The 26448-nt window shown below is 42.3% G+C and overlaps 1 protein-coding gene across 7 annotated transcripts in view; it reads right to left on the bottom strand.

The window, feature by feature from the left end:
• Positions 1–3226: 3226 nt before the first annotated feature.
• The window catches only part of CDC27 (cell division cycle 27), a 32853-nt gene continuing 9631 nt past the window's right edge, over positions 3227–26448 (bottom strand). The window contains exons 4-19 of one of the 7 annotated variants that reach the window (XM_035347669.1): positions 24503–24628; positions 23440–23537; positions 22768–22922; positions 22442–22656; positions 21662–21776; positions 18367–18500; positions 17840–17939; positions 17002–17209; positions 16027–16196; positions 14538–14690; positions 13090–13298; positions 12305–12422; positions 11366–11494; positions 10273–10347; positions 8401–8581; positions 3227–6186 (exon numbers count right to left, since the gene is read on the bottom strand). In XM_035347669.1, coding sequence (XP_035203560.1) covers positions 6104–6186; positions 8401–8581; positions 10273–10347; positions 11366–11494; positions 12305–12422; positions 13090–13298; positions 14538–14690; positions 16027–16196; positions 17002–17209; positions 17840–17939; positions 18367–18500; positions 21662–21776; positions 22442–22656; positions 22768–22922; positions 23440–23537; positions 24503–24628 — 2269 coding nt within the window. In that variant the 3' untranslated portion in view covers positions 3227–6103. Of the gene's footprint in view, positions 6187–7358; positions 7504–8400; positions 8582–10272; positions 10348–11365; positions 11495–12304; positions 12423–13089; positions 13299–14537; positions 14691–16026; positions 16200–17001; positions 17210–17839; positions 17940–18366; positions 18501–21661; positions 21777–22441; positions 22657–22767; positions 22923–23439; positions 23538–24502; positions 24629–26448 lie in introns of those variants that run through there. The other 6 variants (XM_035347668.1, XM_035347672.1, XM_035347670.1 and 3 more) reach the window with 6 other exon arrangements.

Raw genomic sequence — 26448 nt, 5'->3', positions numbered from 1 at the left:
GTCCCACGGGTGACACCAGACCCCTGTCCCACAGGTGACAGAAGGCCCCTGTCCCATGGGTGACACCAGACCCCTGTCCCACAGGCGACATCTTTTCCTGCCTGACCAGTGACACCAGGCCCACATTCCACAGGTGACACCAGGCCCCTGTCCCCTTGGTGCCCGTGTCCCGCACCCACGGGATGCAGGAGGGGCGAAGCAGGGAAGAACGAGCCGAGAGGGACCTGGGGGACAGAGCAGGGACACAGGTGTGACAAAGGCACGCGGTGCAGATGTCACTGGGACCTCCATCCCGAGCAGCCCCCTGGGACCGCCAGCCCCCGCGCCTCCTCCTGCCCGTGTGGGCAGCACAACCTGCCTTTGATGGCACGGAGCGGGGTTTCCTAGGGCAGCAGTCCTGGCTCAGCAAGAGGACACCTGGATCATCCGCGGCTTCTCGGGGACCTTTACGTCTCACGGCATTCGTCAGGAGATAAAAGCTGGTATACCCGCATACCAGGCGCCTTTCAGGAATATCAAAATACAAACATAAAAACGGGGCAGGCGGCAGTGGGGTGTTGCAGTCTGTGCCCGGTGCGACAACTCTCAGCTTGTGCAGGGAGGCTCAAAGCGACGGCGGTCACAAACGGACGGCGCTGCCGAGCCGCGGGCTGAGCCTCTGGTCCCCTGCGAGGAGAATTCCTGCTGGTTTGGGGCAGCCAGCAACGCAGCCACAGCACATTTAAAAGCCAGCATTCTTCCAGAAACCAGAGCAGGGGATGTACCGGCTGGGTGGGAGCCATCAGACCCCAGTGGGTTCCATTTCTAAATCTGTGTGGAGACACACGAAAAACCAAAAGAGGCAGAAATTAGCGGGCTAATCCTCTTGTCTCATGAAGGTTGCTTTCCAAATGTCCCAACAGCAAGGAATTTCTGTTGTTCCTCGTGTATGAACCATGCGATTATAAAAAGGGGAGATTTTTAACCGATACATCACCTGAATGTGAAGGTTGGCAGAAAGGAACTTGCGGCTCCTTCTTGGACATGGCTTTTCAAGGTATTTTTGCTGGAATAGACCTTTGAAAGTGTTTTTTTTGTTTGGTTTACTTTTTTTTTTCTTCTTGTTTATGATCTGGGAGGTGCTTATGAGACATCCCTTACTGGTACTGTTAGGGTTCTTGAAAACCTCCTCATCCTTTAAGGCCAAATAAGATTGTCTGGGCCAGGAGAGTGGGTCCCAGGTGAGAAGGGGTCAGAGCATCACGAGAGCGGGGGCCAGGATGCCTGGACCCCAGTGGGGCAGTAAGGCACAGAGCCACAGGTGGGACACCCCCATTCTGTGATTTGGGCACCAGCAGACAAGGGGGTGACCCTGCTGAGCGCTGTGCTTGAGAAACCCAGAAAATGCCCAAACCAACCCAATCCTGCTGAATGCAACAACCGGCACTGCGGGGCTGAGCTGTCCCCGAGCAGGCAGGGCTGGCGCAGGGGCCATTCGTTTGGGCAGGGATTGCCATTTTCCATTGGAGCTGTGACACCTGGGGGGCCGGTCACCCCGTGTGAATGTGTTTTGGGGGGACCCTTTGGTCTCCCCGTGGAGCAGGGGCTGCGGGCGGGTTTACCTTTCTCACGGAGGGGCTCCAGCAGGGTCGACGTCGAGGCGAGGCGCAGGATCTGGTCCCACTCTGCGGCCAGGGCAGCATCCGCAGGGCTGGGACGTGCCAGCCGTCCCCGGCTGGGGGCTTGGGACTTCTCCTGGGTCCATGGGGGTGCAGCCCCAGCCTTCCTCGTGCCCAGCTGGCCACACTCTCCTCGTCCCAAGCCATCCAGGCCGGGCTTACTGGAAACTTCCACAGCCAACTGCCACGGAACACACCGCCCGCTCCCAGCAGAACAGTGCCGCACCGACAGCCCCGCATTCCCCAGCCCTGCCTGGGGCACCCCACCAGTGACACTGCTGCCCCGAACAAGGGGCCGGGTCCCCTCACTGTCCCCATTCCCCAGGCTGCCACTGCAGGCAAGGAACATCTCCCCGAGTTCATGCAACAGCAGGATCCAAACTGAGACATCACAGGCCGCACAAATATCATTTTGAGAAGCAGATAGACAAAGCAAGAGGAGAAAGTCTGATTCTCTGCATTAATATAATTTTAAGCCCTGCTCCTCTGAGGATCAGGAACTCTTCCTGCCTCAGCAACCCAGTTCTTCACACCATGCGCAGCCAGGTCTTACAACCCCTCTCAAACCAGCTCAGCTCAGCTGGGAAACAAACAACGCATTTCGAACATTACGATCACTGCTCCTCTACCGAGTCTCGCTCAAATCAAGCCCCTCGTGCTGACTGAGGGGCAGGAAAGGGAGATGCTGCAGCAGCAAAGAATCACAGAGCAAAGCCCAACGTACCTGTACGAAGCTGTACACGCTCATAAACAGAGTGCCAAAAACATTCCCAAGCTGGAAAGTCCTGAGATGCTACCAAGCCCTAAGACGCACCGCACCGCTACCATTCAGCATCGCAGCTGACAAGTTGGATTTCATTTAAAAAAGCTTTGCTTTTCTCTGGAGGCACCTAAAGCTCAGCCAACCATCGACAAAGCTTCGCTTAGCCACTAGGAAGCGTGCAGCCCGGCTCCCCCTGACCTGCCCAGAAGAGCGACTCGGCTCTCGCCGCTGCGCCACGCGGGAGGTCGGCGGCAGGAGCCGGCGGTACCGTGCCTGTGTGCGCAGCCATGGAAGTCTGGGTTGAAAGGCACGGAAGGAAGAAAGGAAGGAGGAGTAGGAGAGGGTTAATTTCAGTGCAACTTTTACAGCTAAAACCGGCTCTCAAAGTCACCGGATTGGGCTGATACAACAGACCCAGCGCTAAAAGCTTTAACCCAAGGCTACCGCGCATGTAAGAGGAATTCCCGTGGAGCCCGCAGCTTTCCGCACGTACTGGTGGGCACACCTTCCTGGCAAGGCGAGGCTGGGACCATTTTTCTCGTGTACATCACTGTAATTTCCTTCACCAAGGAGGAATAAGCTCTTGTTGGAGTAATTAATACAAAATGGTGTCGCCTGTGAATCTGGATAGCAGGTTTCCAGCAAAAGGGGGGCTGCAGGAACAGCCCCAGGGCACACGAGGTGGCACGGGGCAGCAAGGAGCCCCGGGGCACCCAGCGGCTGCATCGCTGCGCCCGCAGAGCTCTCCCCATCGCGCCCTGGAAGCTGCATCCCAACCCCCAGCCAAAGCACCTGCTGCTGAGCCTGCTTTTAAAAGTAGTTTATTTGGATTTTTCCACATCCTTTAATGAATCGCAAATATATTAACAGAAAAGACTTTTTTTCCCCTAAGACTGTACAATTCTGAAATAAAAAGTCAGGAAAGCAAAAAAAAAAAAAAAAAAAAAAAGGACAAATTACATTGGTTCAATGCAAATAGTACACACCACACCCACACTTTGCATTTTTCCATATTTTTGTTGTAAGAAAATGACAGTTCCCTAATTCTTTTCAGTGAACACCCTTGCCCAAACCTGGCTGCCAGAGTGCCTTCGTGCTCACCGCCCGTCTCCTCGCCCCTCTTGGAAGAGTCGCAAAACTTTATTGATTCGATACTAATTTTGTGCATCTATTTAGAAGGTAAAATAGCAGCATGGTCCAAATGTTACTTGATATTCTTGGAGAGAGAGAGAAAAAAAGCAACCATTTAAGATACGATGTACATGTAAAGCAGCAGGACAGTTTTTAAGTCTTAAATCCTCAAGGTGGAACGAGCATCCTTTTAATACCCCGGCTGAGTTAAGAACTCTTGCCAGGGTGTTGGAAATCTTAGTACAGCTGTTCACAATTTTCAGAGAAGGGAAGAAGCCACCTAGTTTCCTAAACCCCTGGTCCCCAGTTAAACAAGCAGCACGTCTTTTGGAAGAGTCGCAAGAGCAGCACCTGTTTTGTCAGATCTGAAAAGGATGGAAAAAAAAAAGTGCAATGTTGGGAGCTAGAAGCACGCAGCATTTCTTTAGATCTAAAGACAAAAGGCCCCCTGGCTTCAGCCGAGTCTTCTAGCTCCCAGGGAGAGGGAAGAAGCTCATGCTTTTTGCCTAGAAAACATCGGGAACCAAAATGAAGGCAGTTCACGCATCAAGTGGTGGCACTCACACAAGTTCTGCCTCCAGACCTTCTGCTGAGGTGTGGGGTGCTCTCAGACTCCTCGAGGAAACCTCACGAGGAACGCACGCCGAAGCTGTGGGCGCATTGCATCTGGATGGAAAATCGGTGCTGTGACAGAGCCGGGGAACCCGAGAGCCCCGTGAGAGCTTTACCGTTGGCACAGAGCAGCCCTTGGGAGATGCAAACCCTGCATTTTCCTCAGGGAGGATGCATCAGGAAGGGAATCGCACCAGAACGTGGATCACCATGGGAAGCCGTGCAGGATTCAGCACACAAGTGAGCCGAAAGGCGTCGTGATTTTGGTTCATCCCCCATCCAGCCACAAGCTGAAGTGCATGGCTGAGGCACAAGGCTCCTTTCATAAACTACCCTTCCTCACTTTTTTTCAGCTTTCATTTCATGCTATTAGGGGAGCTCTGCCCTATTTCTCTCTGCTTGTCCTCCTGCTTCCAGAAAAATCAGAGGATTTCTGCGCAGCTCTTGTGGATTATTTTGCGGTTGATAAAGGCGTCCCGGTGGCTCACAGCCAGCGAGGAGCCGTGACAGAACAGGGGCCTGCTGTAAGACAAGGTTGCAGTGTTAAAAGCTGAAGTTCTAAAGGTAAGTACATGACCCCTAAAAGAGATGTATAGATTTTAAAAAATTAAGATTGATGTCAAGTATGTTGCTATGAAATTTATATCACTCCCAATTTATTATGCCTAACTTGCTCTTTAAAACTGCTCGCATCATACACTTTCTTCATTGCCACTGCATCAAGGGCACCGAGTGTTGCTGCAAAACGCTAGGGAGAAAGATGGTTTTGGACTCCTTACTGCGGCAGAGTTTTCTTCTCACAGCAGCAGCCCCAGTAGAGGAGGAAGGGGCTCTATGTTCCTACAGTAAGAAAGTACTCCAAGAGTCTTAAAGAACAGCTTAAAAAAAAGAAAGAATTGCGCATTTGTGCACGCTGCTTGGACCACACTTTAGAAAACAGTTTTAAAAAGGACACTACCTTAGGCAATTACTTGATACGTTTGACTGTAAGGTTCCCATCGCATTAAGGCTTCCAGTCTTCCCCCTTTATTCATTCAGAAAGAGGGAGGCGCTGTTGGTTAGGGGGTGGATGTTTCCACATTAAGTTGTCTCTACATTGCTCTTTGATTTCGCCCTTTATTAATTTTTATTCTCACACGGGGAAGAACAAGTCAAGGGGTAGATGAGAAAATGAAGCAATGTGTTGCCGACTTGTTTCTCTGAAGTACAAAGTAAAACACTGACATTTTAGAAACTAGGTGAATAAATTAATTCTTGGTTAGAACATGAAAGCATGGGGTGAAAGCTATGATTCTGCAATGTGATTCTCCTGCTACGTTTCCACTCCTGCAAGTTTGCACTCTAAGTAGGGACACGGGGCATTTTACGTAGTCTGACACGCTCCCAGTCCTGAGCACGTGCATTGTATTTGTTCACGGGAAACACTGCAGCTTTAAGGTCACGTACATTCCCTGGCATTTAAGTTACACTACAATATGCAAAAGTCTTTAACAGCCTGCATTTGTCAACACTGTCCTCGAAGAACTTGGAAATTAAGTTCAGCACTCTGCTTACCAAGAAAGAACCAAACTAAGACACATTTCTGGAAAAAGAACAAGACACTGCTTCATTAGTACTATCCCCGCATCTACTGGCTTCGTTACAGCAAACCACAAGTCTTTCTTCCGTGATATTTTTCCAGCAAAGGGGAGTCCAAAAATAGCATTTCCTCCTCAGTCATTTTCATAAACGCGTCAGAGCCAACTGGTCAGACTCAGTAGCAGCTGAATATTGCACTGCCATTAATTCTGCGTACAGTTTAAGTCTGAGTGGTGTACTCATGGTGTCAGTGGAGAATAATGACAATGCTGGCTCAGTGATGTGAAGACCCAGGATGCGAAGGAAGGGGAGAACACAACAGTACCAGTCACACTCAAGCCCAGATACTGGCTTTTGGAGGTTAAAATTCATCACTTTCAACTGCATGGAGCTGTGTGTCGTCTGCATCCGTCATGCTGCTCTCTTGGGATTCATCTGTGCCAACTTTGAAAGAAAAACAGAACAACAAAACAGAGTAGTCAACCAGTACTAGGCTGCTTCACTACAACAGTTCTTATACAAACAGCTCCAGCACGTCAAAAACACAGCAGCAGCGTGCTTGTACTTCACTAACCACATGGAACGGAGTTCCTGCCTTTGCCCCCTTCCCCCAAAAGGCTTTTAGGCCATGCGGCTTTTTCCTTGCAGTAAGTCAACCCCTGACAACTTAATGAAGTCGAAATAAATGCATTTAGAAAGGAATTCACATAATGCACTGTAAAAACATGCAGCCTAATTGAACGTCTTTTTAGATACCTTCTGTTAAATATCTGGAATTCCTGATGCCTGGCTGGGTAGGGATGGGTATGGAGGGGTCCAGAACTGCCTTCGAAGAATTTTAACCTTCCGAACTCTTTAGAATCATACCAACTACTTGAAATGCTCACGTTAGTTACCCACTGCACCAGAGCATCATGGCCACTCAATTCACAATCAAATAATATTAAATTAGAAGCATTAGACAGTCTCTAGTTGCTCTCTGCTTTCGTGACTAAGGCTACTGCATAAAATACGGAGGAAGATTGCTTTGAGTAAATGCATACGGAAGGTCCTCTCACACAGTTCCTCTGCTCACTCAGCTCAGATGATGGCTGGCCTACAACTTCCAGGCAAACTACTCAAAAAGCAGCAGAAATCTGAAGACAGCATGCAATGCACAGCATGAAAGAAATACGTATATATGAGAGGCTACCTGTAAATATTTAACTTCTATGCTAGTTAAAAGTAGTACCAAGGTAAATACCTAATCATGGTTGTTACCTAATAATGGTTCTTCACGCACAGGAATGCAACTTGGGTCTTTCTATAGCACAATTTAGCATATTATCATTTCCCAAGTGACTAAGAGGTTTCATGTAGAAAAACAGATGATTTTGCTGCTTTAAGGCAAACACTTTACATGTTTCCTGCACAATAGGCTCATCAAGTTCTATGCTACGGAATTTAAAGCACAAAATGGCTTGTACTAGCCAACGTATTGTAAAGCAACTCTCCACTTATCTCACGTATCCTAAAAATGTTATTTAGCTGACACTGTGAAACTCATCTACATTATCTGAAGAGCCAAGGAAACTGAACTGTCTACATGCAGCTTAAACATGGACATCGGGACATTGTTTTATTTCAGTTGTTTATTGGACAGATTTTTTTTTTTACTGCTCTGTGACTTAAGCATTGCTCAGAAGTTCAAGTACTCTGTCTCCATCTTCTGGTCAGAAACACACCCAGCCCCCAGTAAGCCAGTGTTCTAGGTTAGTCCAACTACAACAGCAGGGAGAAGAAAAGTCTGATGCTTCAGGAAACACAGCGCAGGACAGTTCCCATTATTAAGAAGCACACTGTACACAGGCTCAATAAAAATGAGTGTGACATACAGTCACCGTAGCTTTTTCAGATGAAGGTTTTGGATTGTAGAATGCAGCATACGCTTTTTTTTCCAGAATTGCTTTTTCTTTTCTGGAGGGAAAGGGCTAAATTTCTTATCAGTATTTATTCTCCACCACTATTTAAGTTGATATCAGAGAGCTCAATATTTATGGCTCAGCACTTAACATTACTCTGTGATTCACTGGAACTTAAGCTCACAACAACAGCTTAGAAAGGAGACATCTGGGCCATCCTTCTCTGTGGATTATTCCCAAGTAGTGCATTTGGGAGCATTTTATTTACTCTTGGTTCAAGTGAAACTCTTTCACTGACTTCCTTCTTCAAAAGCTACCTTTGATGTTTTCCAGACAGTCAATGATGTTTACCTAACATCCAGTTTATTCAATTTCTCCCAAAGCATTTATAGATTTTAGTTACCATTCAGTTACATCGCATGATTTGGTGCTTCTATGGGGGAAGAGTGGAGGCTGTAGGAACATCGTGTTCTTTCCTAAGATGTATTAACCAGCCACGAGTTGTGTGACTTTACATCATTATTTTTGTCCTACTCCATGTACGGATCCTAAAGAAGAGTCATAATCCTTTCTTAGAGTAAACCTGAAATAAGATGTATCTTCTGCTGAATGAAGAACTTTGAGGTTTTACTTGCTGAGCAGCAAGGCTGAACAGTGTGCTTTACTTATTGAGCCCGGAACTCTTCCTACTTACAGACACCAGGTGACACCTAAGCAGAAATACCTCCTTGAATAACCAAAGGTTGGAAATACAAACCTGATTCATAGGGATAACATTCATTTATTTGCTCTTCTTGAGTTATCGGTTCCTCATCATCTGGAAGGTAACGTTTATCAATAGCCTCTTTAATCTGGTTATTGGCTCCTTTGGGATCTAAGTCCATTGCCCATGAGAAATTCATTAGGGCCAAATGAGTTTGACCCAGTTTTTTATAAACCTAAAAGAAAAAGCGTAAAATGTTACGTTTACAAGAAGTTGCTACTTGAAAGGTTGGACAAACAGACTAAGCCAGTTAACTAATATTTTATGAAAAGCAATGGAGAGTACGCACAAGATTTACTACACAAGTCAAAAGGTAAAGAGAAAAGATGTGTAGAAATAGCATGCAAGTGTTCTTACTTAGTGGCCAAAAGAATTAAAAGAAATTAGCAGCCAAAAGATTCAAAAACAAAAGTGGCTCTTCAGATACAGTTTATGCTTTGCAACTCTGGCAGCAGGGTGGTACAAAAGCTTTTAGCATGTGTTTTCTGTTGCCTCCCTCCTCTTTTCCAATTTCTACAGTCATTGTAACCCCAGATCTACTACTTGCTTAGGAAAGGCCCAAAGTCTCAGCCTTCTATTGTCAGAGGCAGAGAGAAGTCTGGTGAAGCAATCACCACATACACACAGCGACCTTATATTCTTCCCTACAGCAGGTTTGGGAAGGACCAAACATTAAGCATCACCTAGCTTGTCCTGCTAAACCGAACGGGAACATTTTCAAAACACTGCATTGCAAAATCCTGCATATCTTTTACCTTCCGAGCAAGTTTATAGTGACAAAGAATTGCTCCTCATCATTAAGGACAGGCAAACACGTAATTTATCTGTATTAAGATTTAAGTAGCAAGAGTTCAAGTTTGGCATTAGTTGCCATGTCTTGACAATTTAGGGGTCCAGCTACTCCTGGATAAACACCAGTCACCAAATTTCAGCACAAATCCTTTTACTTCTCTCTAGTTTAAAAGAAGTCTTGGTGATTAAGAGTTACTCAGTACTGTGACCCAGACAAACCTGTCTTGTTGCTTCCTAATGACCTCCCAACAGAAGAAAAAATTGCAAAACTTAAAGCACATTAGCCAAGAAGATTGGTGAGGCAGGACTTTTCTTACCAGATGACTTTTCTTTGGCATTAAACACAAAGTTGGAATGTGAACACAGCTGATGGACTAGTAGCATCTTTTCCTGTGTTAGCCTAGTCTATTAGCCTGAATAAAGACTTGGTGCTTTCCAAACTGATAGCTTTCTACAATTCTTTTGGGAAGGCCATCAACTGAATGAGACATTGAGGCTACTGATGGAGTCTTAAAAGTACTCCAAAAATACTCGTTCAACATTTATGATATGACATTAGAGTATGATTCAGTATTTAAAAAGCTCCATGCCCATATAACTAACGTGTGGCTGATAGAAATTCTTAGTTTTGAGGGATATACTATTTCCATCATTGCTATAATACTGGATCAAGCCTTCATGAAGTTCAATTTTCAAGGAAAAAATATACAACTATGCATAACCACTGCCTCTTTTTCAGTGAATTACCTCAATAAAGATCTATTTCTCAGTTTCTAAAATGAATTATTTCAGGTTGACAGTAGTGAAATCAAAGAAGGCACAGAACAACAGGGGCCTGAGTTATTTTTTCTTGGTTTTAAAAATACCTCGAGGCTGCTCCTGTCTTCTGCATGTAAAAGCTGATAAAGCTGTGAGTTTATATGCAGTTAAGTCTTATTTAAAGCTTTGGGAATTTTTAGAATACTGCCCCAAATGGAAGCAGCTTAGTGACAGGCATCAAATCTTCTCATTAGGCATACATTTCTGCAATGAAGGAAAGCAAAGTACTTACGAACACAGTTAAGTTCCGCCTACCTTTCCTATTAAAAAGTAAACAAGAGACTCTTTGGGAACAATCTGTTTCAGTTCTTCAAGTTCTTGTAAAGCAGACTGAAAAGGAAGAGGAGAGACTAAGTACAAGCTAGCAGTCTGCAACCAGTTACAGCATCACCAAACTGCAATTTAGTGCTGACGAGAACCCTGGCGTTTACATACAGTATACTCCACCAAGAACAACAGTACAGACTCAAAAGAATCTAAGGTTTCTTTTACATTAGTTCCTCATGTAAAGATTGTAGGATACTATAGCACAGTTATTATAGCAACAGAGAAAGTCTGTTGGGCTTTGGTCTCCTAGAAAAACATTTGACATTCTTCCGCTCTTGTATTTATCCTCTGCTTTTAATTTTTAAAAGTAAATCTACAATTGCACTTCAGTAAGTCCTTAACCTTAATACTTATGTTTAACTGGTTACATTACGGATTTTCAAAACAAGTTCTAAGTAAAGTTTTCCTTTTACATATGTGCACACATTTCTGAAGCAAGGTTTCAGAAACCAGACTGCAGCTTGTATTCTATGGCCAAGAAAAACAGGCCAGAGGACAAGAGTCACTGGAAAGACAGACTGTGGGAAGATCGTCTCCACTCATAAATAGGGTTCAAGTCAGCAAGGAATCAGACTGAAATTATTTGGCTTCCTATTTTTTACTTGATAATACAGCCTTTGAAATGGCTAGCTCTCATTGCTGTAATCTGTTGTGGGGCTGTTTGCTGAGGCAATTTTTAGTAGTTTAATAGATTCATGATAACACAGCCCCATCTTGCTGACAGCTGCAATAACGTCCCCTTCTTTCTTTCTCCAGGGTCAGACTAAAATACTAATTAAAAAAGGTACCCATCGGCTTCCGATTTTGTGGTAATCAAGAAATTTAACATATTGCAAAGGTGGCACTTGCAAAGCAAGTGCTTTATGTTAGACTCCACAGGGTAGGTCAATCTTCCTGCTCATGCTGCAAGCCTTGACGCTACCAGTGCTTATCAGTTAACATTCAGCCACCAGTGCATCCCCATTCATAGCTATAGCAATTTAAAGATAATTTAAGGTTGTCTACGTGTACCAAATCTTACCTTGTACTTTTCATTTGCAAATAATACAGAAGCTCTATGGAATTTGCATAGCGGGTTCTTGGGGTCGATGTTAATAGCTTTGTTTAAAGTATCCAAAGCCTTTTCAGATTTTTTCAGTGCATGCTGGACCTAATTACAGAAAGAAAGGAAAACCTTAAAGAGGGAAAATGGCCAAATAGTCTTGTCTGGCAGATAAGCTTACAATATGTTTCAAAAAAAGTAGTCCAATTCAGACCAAGTTTTAAGAAAGCAAGCTTTCTTACAAGAAGAAAGCTTCACCTCTCCCCATCACCACTTCAAAACACCCTCCAACCACTGGCTGACAGAAATCACCTAGCCTTTGGCCAGGAGTAAGCTCAATGGCATTCTCAGTGCTTAAGTGGCAAGAATCCTACTGTTCCTACAGACCCTAACAACTTTGCTGCTGCATAACAGGTAAGTGAATGCCAGCAGGTTACCACTGTTCACACTTGCACAGCCTTTAGTTTCCGTCACTAACATCCGAGAACTGCTTCATCACCCTGTGAGCAAGCATTTGCTGGAGTGAGGCTTACGGCTGAGGTACTGCTTTATGTACCACAGTGGCAGATGGGCAAGTGACCAGCTTTCCAGATAGCCCTGCAAATTCAATATGCTGTTCCCATGAATAACTGCACATGGGCTTGATTTTCATACCACTAGTAACTTGGCTTACTTGCATACACAACCTGATAGTATATTTCATTACTGGCTAAAAACAATTGGAGGTGAAGAGAGGAGTATTTATTTTCCTGACACATTAATCCCATGGCTATTAATTCCTGTGGCACTTAAGATCCCCTGACAGGTACTCTGAGCTTTTACTTTTGTACTTAAAATAACTTCAGTAGGACTACTGCAAGCAAAGTACAGGGGCAGATTAAAACCTACCAAGGAGAGAGTTGAGTACAGTCTACTTACTACTCCAATGTGGCACAGTAAGACTGAGCTCTGAGGATTGATATCAAGTGCTTTCTGGAAATGCATTTCTGCTAGACTGAATTTTTCCTGTTTGTAATAAATCATCCCCAACCCATACCTGCAAACAGAAAAATAATTTTGTTAAATAAGACTGCATTCTGAGTACACTAACTTTTGTCAGTGAATACGGTAGAAGTGGTATACAGACTGGCCACTCCATCAAGGGTAAGAAGTGACTTTTTATGGGAGAAAGCTGTGGCTGAAGTTACTTTTCTCTTGATTGCATAGGTTGAAGAATTGATATCCGATACACAAAAAAATAGCCAAAGAGCTACAAAAGTAGAAAGCATGAAGAAGCATCTAAAGAGATTAGGTGAGTTACATTAGCAAATCTGAATTTTACTATTTTATGTATTTTCCCCCTCAAAAAAAGCTACTAGACACAAATTATATCCTAAGGTATAAGAGGACAGATCTCATCTGTCCAGCTGCAAGTGAAGAACAAGCAACTAGATGCACAAGTAGTGTTGCACAGAGAACAAAATAGTTTCCATAACACAGCTCAGAAGATCAATGGAAACCAGAAAAGCTCTAGTTTCTTGCACTCCCTGGGTAGAGTAAGTGTTTAACAAAAAGATGAGGTCCCCATCTTTTGCAGGAATGGCTTTGCTGTCTTCTTAGCGAGAAGAGTGCTAAGAAAACACTGCCAGTGGCAGCACGTTTAGCTTTTCTCCAAAAGGTGTTCCACATCACATGCAACATGAAAGGTTTGAAGCATGACTTACCATGCATTATAGTGTCGAGGGTTGACTCTGATCGCATTCCTAAAACAAGCTAATGCTTTGTCTAGCTCTTCTGTTAACACAAATTCATGTCCCAAAAGGGTGTAGGCATAAGCATAGTTTGGATCAACTTGAATGGCTCTCTGGAAGAACTTGATCGCAATGTCATGCTCTCGCTGCAAGCTGAAACAGTTTCCTGCAGCACACCACGCCTGGTGGAAACAGCATTCCAAAGTTAGCAGTTCCTTTTTACAAAGAGATTGAGATGAACAGATTTTCCAATACTGACTTAGTTTTCACTTCCTACTAGATTATAAATAGCACTAATAATAGTAATACACGAGTTAGTTAAGCCTCTGAGGAAGATAGGGCTAAACATCCCTTTGAGCTAGACAAGCTGAAGTACAGAAATCAAGCATCTAGACAGCCATCAGATCTGTGCCAATTAGATACTTTGATGACTAAAGCTTTTGAAGCTGTTGAAAGGCTAGAAATAGAACATCTTGGACATCCAAGAATAATGATGGAGAGTACATTCATGCTCTCTTCTCACATTCCAGGATTCTGGAAGCTGCAGAGTAACAATTTCAGCAGCAACCTCCTCTCCCTATCCTGCTCAGCAGGAATCATCAAGACAGTGAAGTATCATAGACAAGGTCCCTTGCTTTCCCAAACTGTTAGCTTCACTGCCAAATTCTCTAACTGTTCTCCATTACTTGCAGTAGAGTTATTATCTGTTATTACTATCTGCATTTTCTCCTTTCCAGGCTATCTTACTACTACTTACTGACCCGCTGCTTCATTGTTTTTTCCTCTACCATTAGACAAGCTACTAGGAAGACACAAACAGGGTTCTCTCCTCCAACAACAGGAAAACAAAAACAAACTCTACAGCTTTCTCAACTCTGTTAAGAGCACGTTTATAAACGCACACACTTATTACTTGTACTGTGGCAAATATTAAGAGGTCTCTTTACATATCATGCCTGCACTGCTGTACACTCTGCAGTTCAATGGACCTTAGCATACAGGCGTGCAATATTCTGTTGGAAAATAAGCTCTAGAGCAAATGTGTTTTATGTGCCAGTGAATTAGTTAGAGCAATTAAGAGGTGGCACAGGAAAAGATATTCTTTATCTTCACATACCGGCATTAATAGGCACGACTGACTAATCCATGATCTTCTTGGATGAATGGTGCCAATGCAAATTTAAATAACCATTAACAGATAAAAGGTTTCAACCTGCTCCATGTAAGCTCATATTCTAATGCCAAGAAGCCATTTCAGGGATCATCAGTTCAACATGCAATCCTGCCACCTCCCTCTCCAGTTTCCCATGCAGTTCTCACATGAAAATACACTCGAGCTAGATTAGAATTCAGAGTTTTGTTCTGAATCATTGATTTTGCCACAGTTACTCTTCTCATTTAACACCATAGCATTTTTATACCTCTGGTGAGTTTTTATCCATGTCTGTTAAATCCTTTGAAAGGACAGAGAGCGCAACATCCTTCTGCAGGTGCCACAGTGTAGTCGAATAGATCTCCATGCCTTCTACTCTGTAGTTTTCAATCCTCCTTACTTCTGAAAATATCCTCTCCGCCTAAGAACAGAAATCAAACTTAAAACAAGATTCCACCCACCAAAGCAGAGCACACAGGTCAAGGTCAGAAGCTTCGTATGTCCAGTATGAGAATCTTCTTCGCTTTGCAGGTGTTGTTATGCAGAGCTACAAGTCTTCTTGTATTTTTAACATCACCTCCGAGTGAAGGAAATAACTATATCCCAATATAGTTAGGCCATGCAGAAATCCAGCCAGCCCTCCCTGCTGCTGTCTTGGATTACATGACTGTTCTATCATAGCACGCAAATGAAGCAAGCCATCATCAGCAAAAGATTTACGTGTCAGTCCTGACTATTAGCTGTTCTAACAGATGGCAGGTATTGCATTCATCCTGAGTGCTATGCCCCTCCAAACATTGTGTATTAATTATGAGGCAAAAGGCAACATGAGAATTACTGCACTGAACATGGCTGATGCAGGGATGGGTGTGGGTAAGAATGTGACAGCACATACGTGCACTTTATTTTCATTTGAAACTGGTACACTTCTTATGAAGAGTTGACTAATGAAGTCTTTCTGATATAGACTTCTATTTCAGAAATAGAAATTCCAAGTTATAACACTCAAAGTAGCAACTAGGGAAGAACACTAGATCTAGGACATTCACCAAGGTCTGTAGCCTCAGTTTTCAAAATGAACTCAAGTTGTGCAGTAACATACAGCCTGAGTAGAGACAGGACAATCTAGAAACTGCTTCTGAAACCTGTTTGTCTCCTGCACACAACACGTCAGGAGTGTTTGAAAAGCCTCTCCTAAGGAAATGAGCATGTCAACTATCACGACAACAGCGATAAGCAGAGTTTTACTGCTGGATTACCCTTAGCTGCTCACTTCTGTTTCTGAAGCAGTTTGGCACCACCTCAGCTGTACAAATGTAGTCACTTCTGAAGCTGCAAAGGAAACTAGGTCACTGATGTGATCTGCATTAACTAAAAAGGGGGCGAGACGTCTGGTTTTAGAACCCAAGTAATTTCAGTGATCTTATTTACAAGACTGCAGCACAAACAGTTACATTGGCACAGCTGTGGGTGAAGACAGGGAGAGGCAGGGGAGACCCCAGTGACTGGATGCAAGAGAAAATAACTTGAGCATTAAAGTAAGTCTAAAGCATAACTCAGCCTCTTCAGGAAGGCTGAAGGTGATTCAGCTTCGAGATCTAAAGCCCCTCTAGATATAACTTCACCGTTCATACCTTGTTTACACAGCTACATCAACTGTAAGCTTCCCATAGCTTTCACAGGAAGCCTGCAGGTTTTCTGCAAAGCTTGCAAAACAGAAGTGAAAAGAGTAAGAACCGACCACACACAGTTCCTACCTGCATGTATTCTGCCAGTTCGAAGTAAGCTCTCCCAATTTGGCACAGCACCCAACCAGTGTTGTAGTGGTGAGACGGTAAATGGCTTAAAATATTTATCGCTTCTTTGCAGTTGTATGAACACAAGGCTAAATAACCTTTCCCCATGTCCCGAAGAAGGCTCATCAAACCTTCTAGGAGAAAAATACAATAAATAAAAATGGAAAAAGGATTGCTGAAACCACTAATCCCTTAAGCTCTTCATTTGTGGCAGGCACTGCTCTTGATTTTACTTATTAAAATCTCCCACGAGTTCCCAAACAGGCCCATACACTCTTAATTCAGGCATAATATCCTAAACAGCAACCCTTGTAATGGAAGTCAGATACCAACAACTTCTTAAGTCAGCAACACAACACCCAGGAACAGAGAAAAAGTTCAGGACAAGTGGATTTTTTTTTTTTTTTTTTTTTTTTTGCATTTACAGCAGCAATTCAAACATTTTTTCAGGTCTGAAGCAGAGTTTCCACGTCTGGTATCCATGGATACCTCTGCTTGCTGCCCGGAAACTCTATCGAGCCAAAAGAGTAATTCAACAGTTTGTCTAGGATTTTCTGACAATCTGGATAAAGACAAGCTTTTAAACAACTGGGAAATAAGGAGGGAGAATAGACTACATAAACCCAAGTTTTGAGGGAAAATGATTAGATTACTTATAATTCCTTTGAATTAATTTCCAAGAGTCTTGCCTGAAAACATTTTAATCCCTAATAAGGACCAGAGCTGATGAATAGATTTGCTTACAGATAAATGCTTTTTTATTACTACTTCACCTGTTCTCTTTAAGTTAACTATAATATACTGAATTAAATCAATCTTTATAATTATACAAAGGTCATAGGCGCAGGCTAAGAACAGGAAACAAAACTGGAGTATTTTTTCCCCACTAAACCATAAAAAAGTAGATTTACTAGGTTTGACAGCATTCAAACAGACCTGCTGCTGCTTTCTGTAGCGTAAAAGCCTGGATCTGTGGTGCAACAGTAGAAATTTTCCCTTCTGAAATGATGGAAGAGTCTAGTTTGGTAATTTCCAAACTATCATTTATGTTTGGTTGAGTTATTCCTCCCTTATTTGTTTTACTTTTTGTTTTTCTGTTTGGAATCTTAGGTGGAAACTTCATTTTCAACTTCTTGCTATTTTCCTGCAAGTAAGAACAAGAGTTACACGTATAAATAACTTCTGAATTCAGATTACTAAGCCTGCAAGTGAACTGTGGAAGAATGTATGTATGCCCAGATGCTTTCCTTTTAAACTTAAGTATACAGACAGCTGTTAACTTCATTAAATGTTTAGCTGTCCTTTTTTTGAACAGCAGACATTCACATGTGGTAACTACAGTTCATGAGTATTTGCGTTTTGGTGTCCTGCTCCATTGTTTATAGAGCAGAAGACTGGTATGAAAAATATGGCTTGCTTTTAGAAAAGCAAAGCATCCACCCAAAATGAATTTTTCAATAAATATGAACAACGCAGAGCCTTATCAAATAGGCTGACAGCTCACAGAACCACTGCCTTTGCCATCCCAGCACACATCTTTGGTTTGGTTCGTGATATTCTTCTTCTCAGTCTTAGTTAAGCATTCTCAAGACTGAAAGCTTACAAGTTACAGCATCACGAGGTGTTTCACAGTCAGGTATTTCGTAAGTTCTACTCATTACAGAACCTGTTAAGCTGCTACAATTGCTATGCATAAGGAAGTTATTAGTCAGCGCAGTGGCATGTGTAAGGGAAAAACCCCACAAGTTTGAAAAAAATGCATGAAGTCTGTTACCTTTGTTGTAGAGCTATCGCTAGTAAATAGGCGAGAGCTTCTTCGAGGCAGTGCATTTGGTGGAGCAGCAATTGTTGGGCTCAATACCTGAGGTGTTGTACTGAAAACAAAACACATTATACTGAAGTTCTCGGTTCCATTCTGAGCAAGTTTTAACACAATTTTATCGCGTTAAAGAAGACTGCTCAGGTACAACAGTGCAGGTATTCCTATCTCAAAGGGATGGAAAAACAGATCTACCTGTCGCATGTTACGAACGTGAGCAGGTTTTCTTTTCAACTACCTTAACGTTTACTGAAGAAACTGTAACTGCCCAACGAGATTTATAACAAAAAGACTACCCACCACCATAAGCTTCCTATCCAATGAAGTTCTTTTCCCCTAACAGAAAAATAGGCTTCTTTATCTAAACAAGAACTCTGCAGGAATACCCAAACAGGCTGTGGAAAATAAATTTAAAAGTCCCCAAAACTTTCAGAAAGGAGAAACAAAAGGTAGTTCCAAGTTGAATTATTTTCTTTTCCTACCTTGTCTGTGGGCCAGAGCTCTGTGTTTGTGCAACAAGAATTGGAGTGACTTCTCGGCTATTTCCGCTCTGAGAGAAGACAGATTTTGTTCCAGCTTGGCTTATCCTGGTGACAGCCTGCATAACACAAAGTTTCTACAGGTTTGTTATTATGTCACTAAGAAGCCTCAATCTGTTATATCAGACCAAATCCCTTCTGCCTATTGAAGGCTGCACTAAGGAGGAGAAATATAAATTAATTCCACAAAGGCTTCCCCCATCCACACATGAGGAGCACCCAAAATATTTCTCATGCTACATGAAAAAATGCCAGTAGCACTGAATTTACCAAGAAGTCACGCACAGTATTTGAAAGACTTGAAAACTCCATCTAGTGGCAAGAAACTGTTAAAACTTTGTGCAAGAATAAAACAGAATTTAGCAGATGTCATATTTTAAGTTCCTTCTCCACAGGGAGAGAGTTGTTCAAAAACTCCCAATGACCAGGGAATGAAAAAGAGTAATTCTTACGCTACACTCATCCAGAACTCATCCAGCATTAACATCTCATTGTGGTGCTTACTGTACAACACCTGAGCCTGCCACTCCCCTGAAGATCCTACAAGGATTTCAAGTGCCTGTTTAGCATACCTGTTCCCAGCATGAATCAGTACCTTCAATTACACCATTACTGTGTGAACCCTTGGGGCAGATACAGAAGAAACCTTTTTGATCAAAAGGGGGATCTGTATGATGCCACGTAGAAGACAGACCTACACGGTACTGCATGTCAGCTCAGCGATGCTGTGGCCATGTGCACGTATTTGTGCTTTTTATTTGCTGCTTATTTTATAATAAAATATTTATTTTATTATAAGCAAGGAGCACTGCACAGCACCAAAACATTGTATTGTATTTTCTTACATCTTATGCAAGCCAAAACGTGCACTCTGATGCCTGCCCTGGCACAGCTAACGTATAGGAACTTAGAGTTGCGATAACTTGACTGAGAATTCTAAGGAACAAGGTCAGATTGAAATTCACTGTCTCATGTATAGATTTCCTTCTACAGAAAGCCAAAATCGTATTTTTCTGCTCCCTCCAAGGGCACTAACATTCAAGTCAGTGATAGCCATCTGCAAAAGACATTCTTTACGACACCAAAAATCTGCATTAGGACTAAGGACAGCACAAGCAACACCAGTTTATGGATTATCAGACTTGTAAACGTTCCATCCTTCCCCTCCTTCTCAATTTCTTTGTTATCAGAGGACAGTTTAGGCGGCCAGCAAGCATGCTTGCCCACTCAGATAGGAAGCCTCTGGATCCATCCTAATGTTTCATTCATTTACGTAAGCGTCTCCAAGGTAACTGCCTCCGTTAAGTCATGCACATTCTAGCCACAGCTACTCTAAGCATTTTCAAACTTGGTAATTTGAAGAGCAGAAGTGAAACTGGCCAAGTAATTATTTACATTGGACAAAGCAGGCATCAGAATCCTAAGATATTTATTAAAATTTATTAAGTGTTTGTGTTTAGGCACAGATGCTTCTGGGCAGAAAGCATATCCACAAATTAGTGGAATTTACACCATGATGCTGTTGTGCCATACCAAGCAAAGCAACAAAGGACAAGTAGGGCTTGATTTCCTGAAGCTTTACACCCATCATGTAGCACAGGTACGAGATCAATCACAGATGAGCGTTACAGTTAGGGAAGTGCAGCTCTTTGCTATTTCAGTTGCACAGACTTGTGACAGCTTACCTTCCTACGCACACACGACCCACCACAACGCAGTGCTTTCAGCTACACTGGGGAAAAACTGGTTGCTCCTCAGCAACTACGGGCAGGAATTGGACTTGCCGTACAAAGCATGCTTTAGCAGACTGAGCACAGCCCATCCCAACAGAAGAAAGGCAAAAAACAGGGCAGGACTAAAGACAACTGATGGCAAAGGTAAGGAGGTGTCTAAAGATCACAATGGCTTGTGCAAAAAGAATCCGGAGTTCCCAGTAATGGGTTTCAGAAGAACATCCAAAGAAGAAGGAAAAAAAACCCTACATAGTTACCTGTTTACTGCCTTTTAATCTTATAGGGATTAGGCTATTGAGAGAAGGGAAATGCAGCTTTTAAGAGTTCCCAAACTTCTCTTACAGAAAGGCATGGTGAGCTAGGCATCACCTGATTTGTCCAGACCATCAGATACAGAAATCTAAGTGTTACTTTGTTAGGAGATCAAAACTTTTGCACTGAACTTTTATTTTAAAATGTGACCGTCTATAAAACACTAGCATCCCTCGTGCAACTTCTAGATTTACTAAAAATACAGGGAAATATCCTCAGGTTTTTGTTTTTAGAAAGGAACAAATGGTTCCTCAACTGTCATCAACATTCCACCTCTCATTTATCACTATGGAAACTGTGGCAATTTCTTACTGAGTAAAGAAAAGAATTTTTAGCTTCTTCTACACAAAATCTAGCCAAGTGAAACACCACCGTTCACTCAGCCCTCCACAGACCACCAGCAGCATTTTGATTTGACCTGCCTGTAACTAGAATTCAAGAACTGCTTGCAATAAAGCAGTATTTCCAGCTGACTTGAAGCTTCTAGAATTATTTGAAGTTACCCCTGAAAACACCCGAGTTAAACAACATTAATGTGAAAGCTCCAAGTTCTGACTGTTCTCAGACTCTGGTTTGCACACAGAAGTTTTGAATTCTTTACAGTTTAGAGTCATTGTTTGTACATTCCTCTCTAATTGCAGGTGGACAGGAGTCACAGCATCTGCCCCAGGTTGCCTCTTAGGCTTGCCAAGCAATGCCAGTGAGGCAGCTTGCATGTGCCTGGGCATTTGGGGGAAGGAGAGTTTTTTTTTCTTTCAAATAAAAATAAACCTTCTATTGCCTATCTTTATGAAACCTGGGAAAACAAAAGTCTGTTTCACTGTCCAATGGAAGTGACATAAGCTGAAAACATTTACAACACAAACATCATTGCCTGAGATAAGGCAGTAAAGAAAGTTTTGAATTTGCTTAGCTGAAAAGATTTTCAAAACAAAATGCTTTTTGTTGAGGCTTTAGAAACTATTGTTACTTTGAAACAGACTATTCCAGAGCAGATTTCATTTCAATTGATACTTTCTAGAAGTCCAAAAGTTTTTGTGCAGGAAGATAACTGACCACTTGTAGTCAAATTGAAAATGAACTCCTCCTCCACGATGCCTTTTTTAAAAAAAAGGAGGCAATACGCAGATTTCAAGTACACTGGAATGTAAAACAAATACAGAACAGCAACTCCATTCTAGAACACAAAGTACCTTCTTTGAAGGTGCTCCTGTGGATGGCACATCAATTACAGAAGAGGAGTTAGTGTAGTTTTGTAAATACGATCCATCTCCAGGGCTGGGGGTTTCTAGTGGCAAAATTCCAAAGCTAATAATAAAATGAAGAGAAAGTGTTTAAGTCCAAACATTAGACCATGAGTATCAGACCAATTCTGTGGGTAAAGCACAGACCCAGGTTTCTTTATTTCAGAAATACTTCAGATCTATGTTAACCCCCCAATAACTTACTGTCCATTCTCATCTGTAAGAGATGCTTCAGAACGCATTCTCATTCCTGAACTTTAAGAACACTGAAATTCCTTTGCCTCCTGCAGAACTAATAGACACAGACTGCCTAAATACTAACAGCTTGTAACACAGTGCTGTAACATTTCCTAACCAAATGGCATATAGGAAAGAGTATTTACATGCTCTTTAGAAGAGATTTTTCAATGCAAGTGCTTAAGAATAGCTTTTCATAACAGTTTATTCCAGAGTAGAAGCATATTCCTTTAAAGACTTTTCCTGTGTGACTAGAGCAATAAGCAACGTGGTGAATCAAGAGCTCCTCTTCTGAACAAAAACACCAGCTGCTTGTTTAAAAAACAGAAGAGCTGAATACAAGGACCAAGAGCAGCTACGGAAGTTGTGTAGTTTGTTTCTGTATGGATTCTGTATGCATCATAATCCACTACCAGCAAGTCTTGTGCTGCACAACACACAAATTATCAGCAGAGCAGTTAATTACAGAAGTGGTCCATCTCAGAGACTCACCTTGGAGTTAGTGGGCTCAAAGCCGCAGGTCCTCCTAGTAAACTCCGCCCAGTTTTTGGTTTATTTTGAGCCTGTTTAGACAATATGGCAGATCCTGACCCAAGAGGGACAGCATCTGGTGAAATTACAGCTGAGTCGATGTAAGACATAGAGGAATCTGTGTTCAAGGAAGAGTATTTTGAATTGGAGGATTCTAGGTTGAGCCTGTTCAACTCCTGAAAAACAGAAGGCTGCTTTTAGCTACCCATGCAGTGTCATTTCTGATTAGTATTTTTCAGTCAAGCTGGAAAGACTGCTTCAAATGCAATGAGTTGAGCAAAACTCACAATTGTGTCTTGCGGAGTTTCCATCAGGACAGAGTCAGGCTGTCTATGGGATATGTTGTGATTAGATACCAATGTTGTGCAAGTGTTAGGCAGACAGCTGCTGAAGTTCTGTAAAGATGTTAATTTAAACGTTTGGTCAGGATCTGGTTTTTCACCTGCAAGATTGGAAGGAGATTTAAACAGAGTTATTCCTGAGTCCATATGCTGAAGATTCAGGCTGAAACAAGGAGGGCAGGGGACAGTATTTTAGAGGGGCGCTTTCTTATTTCATTATTTTAAAAGCCCTTACACTACATTGGAAGTGTTCTTCCAATGCAGAACCCCGGACAGCTTTATTGTTTTATTTAACTTGCTTAAGTTATCCTCAGAAGCATGGTTTCTAAGGGTCTCCTCAGAAAACACATGGTAGAGAAACACATGGTATTGCCAAATCCAAGATGTAGGAGTAGTGAAAAAATAAGAAAATGAGAAAAGCTCTGAACACTGGTAAAGTATTTTAAATCCGTTATTACTCACAAAAACGCTCAAAGGATCCTGCTGGCATTTTACTTACAATGTTTTGGACACAACGTAAAAATAAGTTGCCACATGGGGAGGGCAAGTGGGAAGTCTTGACATAACCAAAAGATGTAGAAAGTTATCTTCACTGGGAAGACAGTTCTGCACACCTACCTATTTCACAGAGCGATTCAAAAGGGGACCAGAGGAAAGGATTTAAACTAAGGCTCTTTTGGTAACATTCTGATCCTTTGGCAAGCCGATCTGTCTTGCTGCAAGAAGAACGCAACAGTTTATAAGGAAACTTAAGAACAGTACTTTTGTTCAAGATAGCTTTCCAGGAGAGGAGGTGAAAAACAAAAACATGTTGAGAACCACAGCAACATTCCTCATTTTTCCAATGAGGAACAGAAACAGAGCAATATTGAGTTATTCAGCATATTTATACACAGAAGAAAGTTACTTAAACACACTTCTCAAAGAAAAAAGCCCCAAGCACTAAAGTTCTCATGTTTAGGAAGATGCTGTTCTCAGCAGATTATTTTAGTTTCTCCAAGCTGATTGCTAGCCTTTCAGCCATTTTAAATATCTATGGATAATATTTTTGCACATAAATTAGAGGTAAGCAGGATACTTAAACGGACACAAAAACAAGCTGCTGCTGCGGTATTTTTTTGAGAATAGGTATACTAGGGAAGAATCCAAGAACTCCACTCTTCCCATTTATTCATTTTTTCAAATTTACTAAAGCTTTTCTTGTATCTGAGCAAAAGCTAAAGACTTAAACTTGCAGTTATTCTGAAAGGTATTCCTCACCGCTTTCATTTGAGGATTACAGCTATACCTCTATAAACCAGACAGAAAAATCAAAGGGGTAACACCGAGAACAGGCTTTGAGAGTTTCTCTTCAGGAAGAACACAGATCAAACCCTAAGTTATAAGAAAATGACTCCTGGGTACATGCTTAACCTGGAAGAGGAATTAAGTGTTTTCAGGCAGTCAAAAGCTCTGTGTAAAAGAAGTCACGCTCACATTCCTAAGCTAGATGGTTTCCACATCTTTCTATCTAGATCTAGCCTATTCTTTTGCACAGACCACATGGCCTAGCCATAGAACCTAAAATTTGGTTTGGTCAAAAAATAAAAACACACACATGAAAAACCCACCCGCCAAAAACCAAAATCCAACAACAAAACCCCCCTAAGCTTTAAAAGGCAAAACAAAAAAGCAACATTACCAGTAGACATGTCCTAGTAAGGAGAGTGTAAAGCATGCAGAGTCCCCAAACTCCGTAACAATGTCATCATGGCTTTTCTGTTTATTCAACACTCCACCAGATAAGATCTGCTCTCCTTCTGCAAGCCTTTTTAAAAAACAAGAGGTTTAAAGGGGTTACAAGGCTCACAGCATTGGTAGTCCAGTGTTCTCACCCTGCTGCAAACAAAAACAGAAATCCACTGTCAGTGTTCACAAGTTTCAAACCCCATACCTACTAGCTCCTGAAAATGAATGTTAAGTGACCAATTCCTCTAGCAACAGGTAGGTACAAAATAATTTGAACATCCCTACCAGGGGAAGAAATTAACGAAAAAAAAAAAAAAAAACCCACGCCACTCCAAAAGCAGAAATGCATACTACAGCATGATTTTTTCCAAAAAGGGCCTGATCTTGGGTAGAATACAAAGGGGAGAGCAGTCTTTCAAGCACTTTAGTTTTTGAAGGTTTTCAAAGCACACATCTTCTAAAATACTACTTCTGTTTGGCTTCATTTCCCAGCTATGAGAAACAACCTGTAAGGCTCCATGAACTCAGTTCTTAAGATCCAGTGCTGGGATGTGGTAGACTTTGCATTTTAACGCCTTTGTTTCTTTCATAATCTCCTCTTGCTTCCACATGGCGTTACGCTTCTGTGTAGATGCTCCTATCAGTACAGACCATTCCCACAAGCCAGTAAGGTACATCTCTATAGAAGAGCTCATGTAAATGTAACAGTGCCAACGACAGTTAAATTTAACAACTTCTGAGGAATGTTTAAGAAATCCCACCTACCTAACTGAAATCAGCTCAGAAGCCGATGTATCATACACACACACACCAGACTTTGTAAAAGCAAGGGAGAAAACAATCGGCTTCAAATTTATTCTGCTGGGACCTTTCCAAGTAGAGCATTAACATGATTTCCCTTTCAACAGAAGACACGGTAAAGAAACTGGTATCCTAATAGCTCCAAAGTGCTAAAATAGTGTCAAAAGAAATGCAACAAGTCAAGACTTCCCCAGTACTCTAAGGTTGTCAGAAGATTTGCCTACTAAGGAGAGCATCAAAGAAGAAAGCTTCCCCAAGAGACCTGCGTTCTGGTTACACGCCGTGGGTAGGATCATGAATACTGCAAAACAATCATATCACACCACATCAATCTACAAACTTCACTTCCTATTGTCTAAAGAAATTAACCTTTTTTTGGTCATTGAAAGAGGGCCACTCAAAAAGGGGAAAAAAACACAAAACACACCCCAAATCCTACACAATACAACCAAAAGCTGCTTTGTAGAAAGACATTTGGACTTTTGCAAAGCATCCTGCAGTACTTGAAGTTTCCTGAACTGAGGTTTTTACCTCCCTTGGTGTCTTTTATTCTCTCCATTCAGCATCTCCACCAGATTTATTTCCTACATTTGAGTTGTAACAATCTGGAAGATCTACACAGAAGCAAAATACCCTCACTATCAAAGTCTCTGGGCATTGGTCAGGCTACAGTCCCTAAGCTCACACGCTCTTGCAATGAAACTCCAGAAAACAATCACAGTACCTCAATATTACTATGTCTCTGTCAAAGCCAGCATCTGTTGGTATGGACTCAAGCTAGTTTGTTTTCTAACTAGGTGTTCGTCCGACATCTTTTCCCCTCATCCACCCATAGCACTAACGGTGTAAGTGGAGCAAGCTTACTGTTGGAGGGAAGTGGCCTGTCCATTAAATCCATACTGGAAACACTTAATGAAATAAGCAAGGGTATTAGAGAAATGCAAAAGCGAAACAAACGATTCCCAGCCTTGAGTCATCTCAGCAGTCAATGCTCTTTTTCCCCCCTATGCAGTTTGACAACTCCTTTGCAAGTTCTTCAATACCTTTTAGAGGTTTCTGCAATATGGGCTAATGTTCGTTTGGTCCATCTCTGAAAGC

The sequence above is a fragment of the Oxyura jamaicensis genome, chromosome 27 (genome assembly GCF_011077185.1).
Source record: "Oxyura jamaicensis isolate SHBP4307 breed ruddy duck chromosome 27, BPBGC_Ojam_1.0, whole genome shotgun sequence".
Taxonomy (NCBI): Eukaryota; Metazoa; Chordata; class Aves; order Anseriformes; family Anatidae; genus Oxyura; species Oxyura jamaicensis.
The sequence above is the reverse complement of the archived record's forward strand: the minus strand, read 5'-3'. Positions and strand labels throughout refer to the sequence as shown.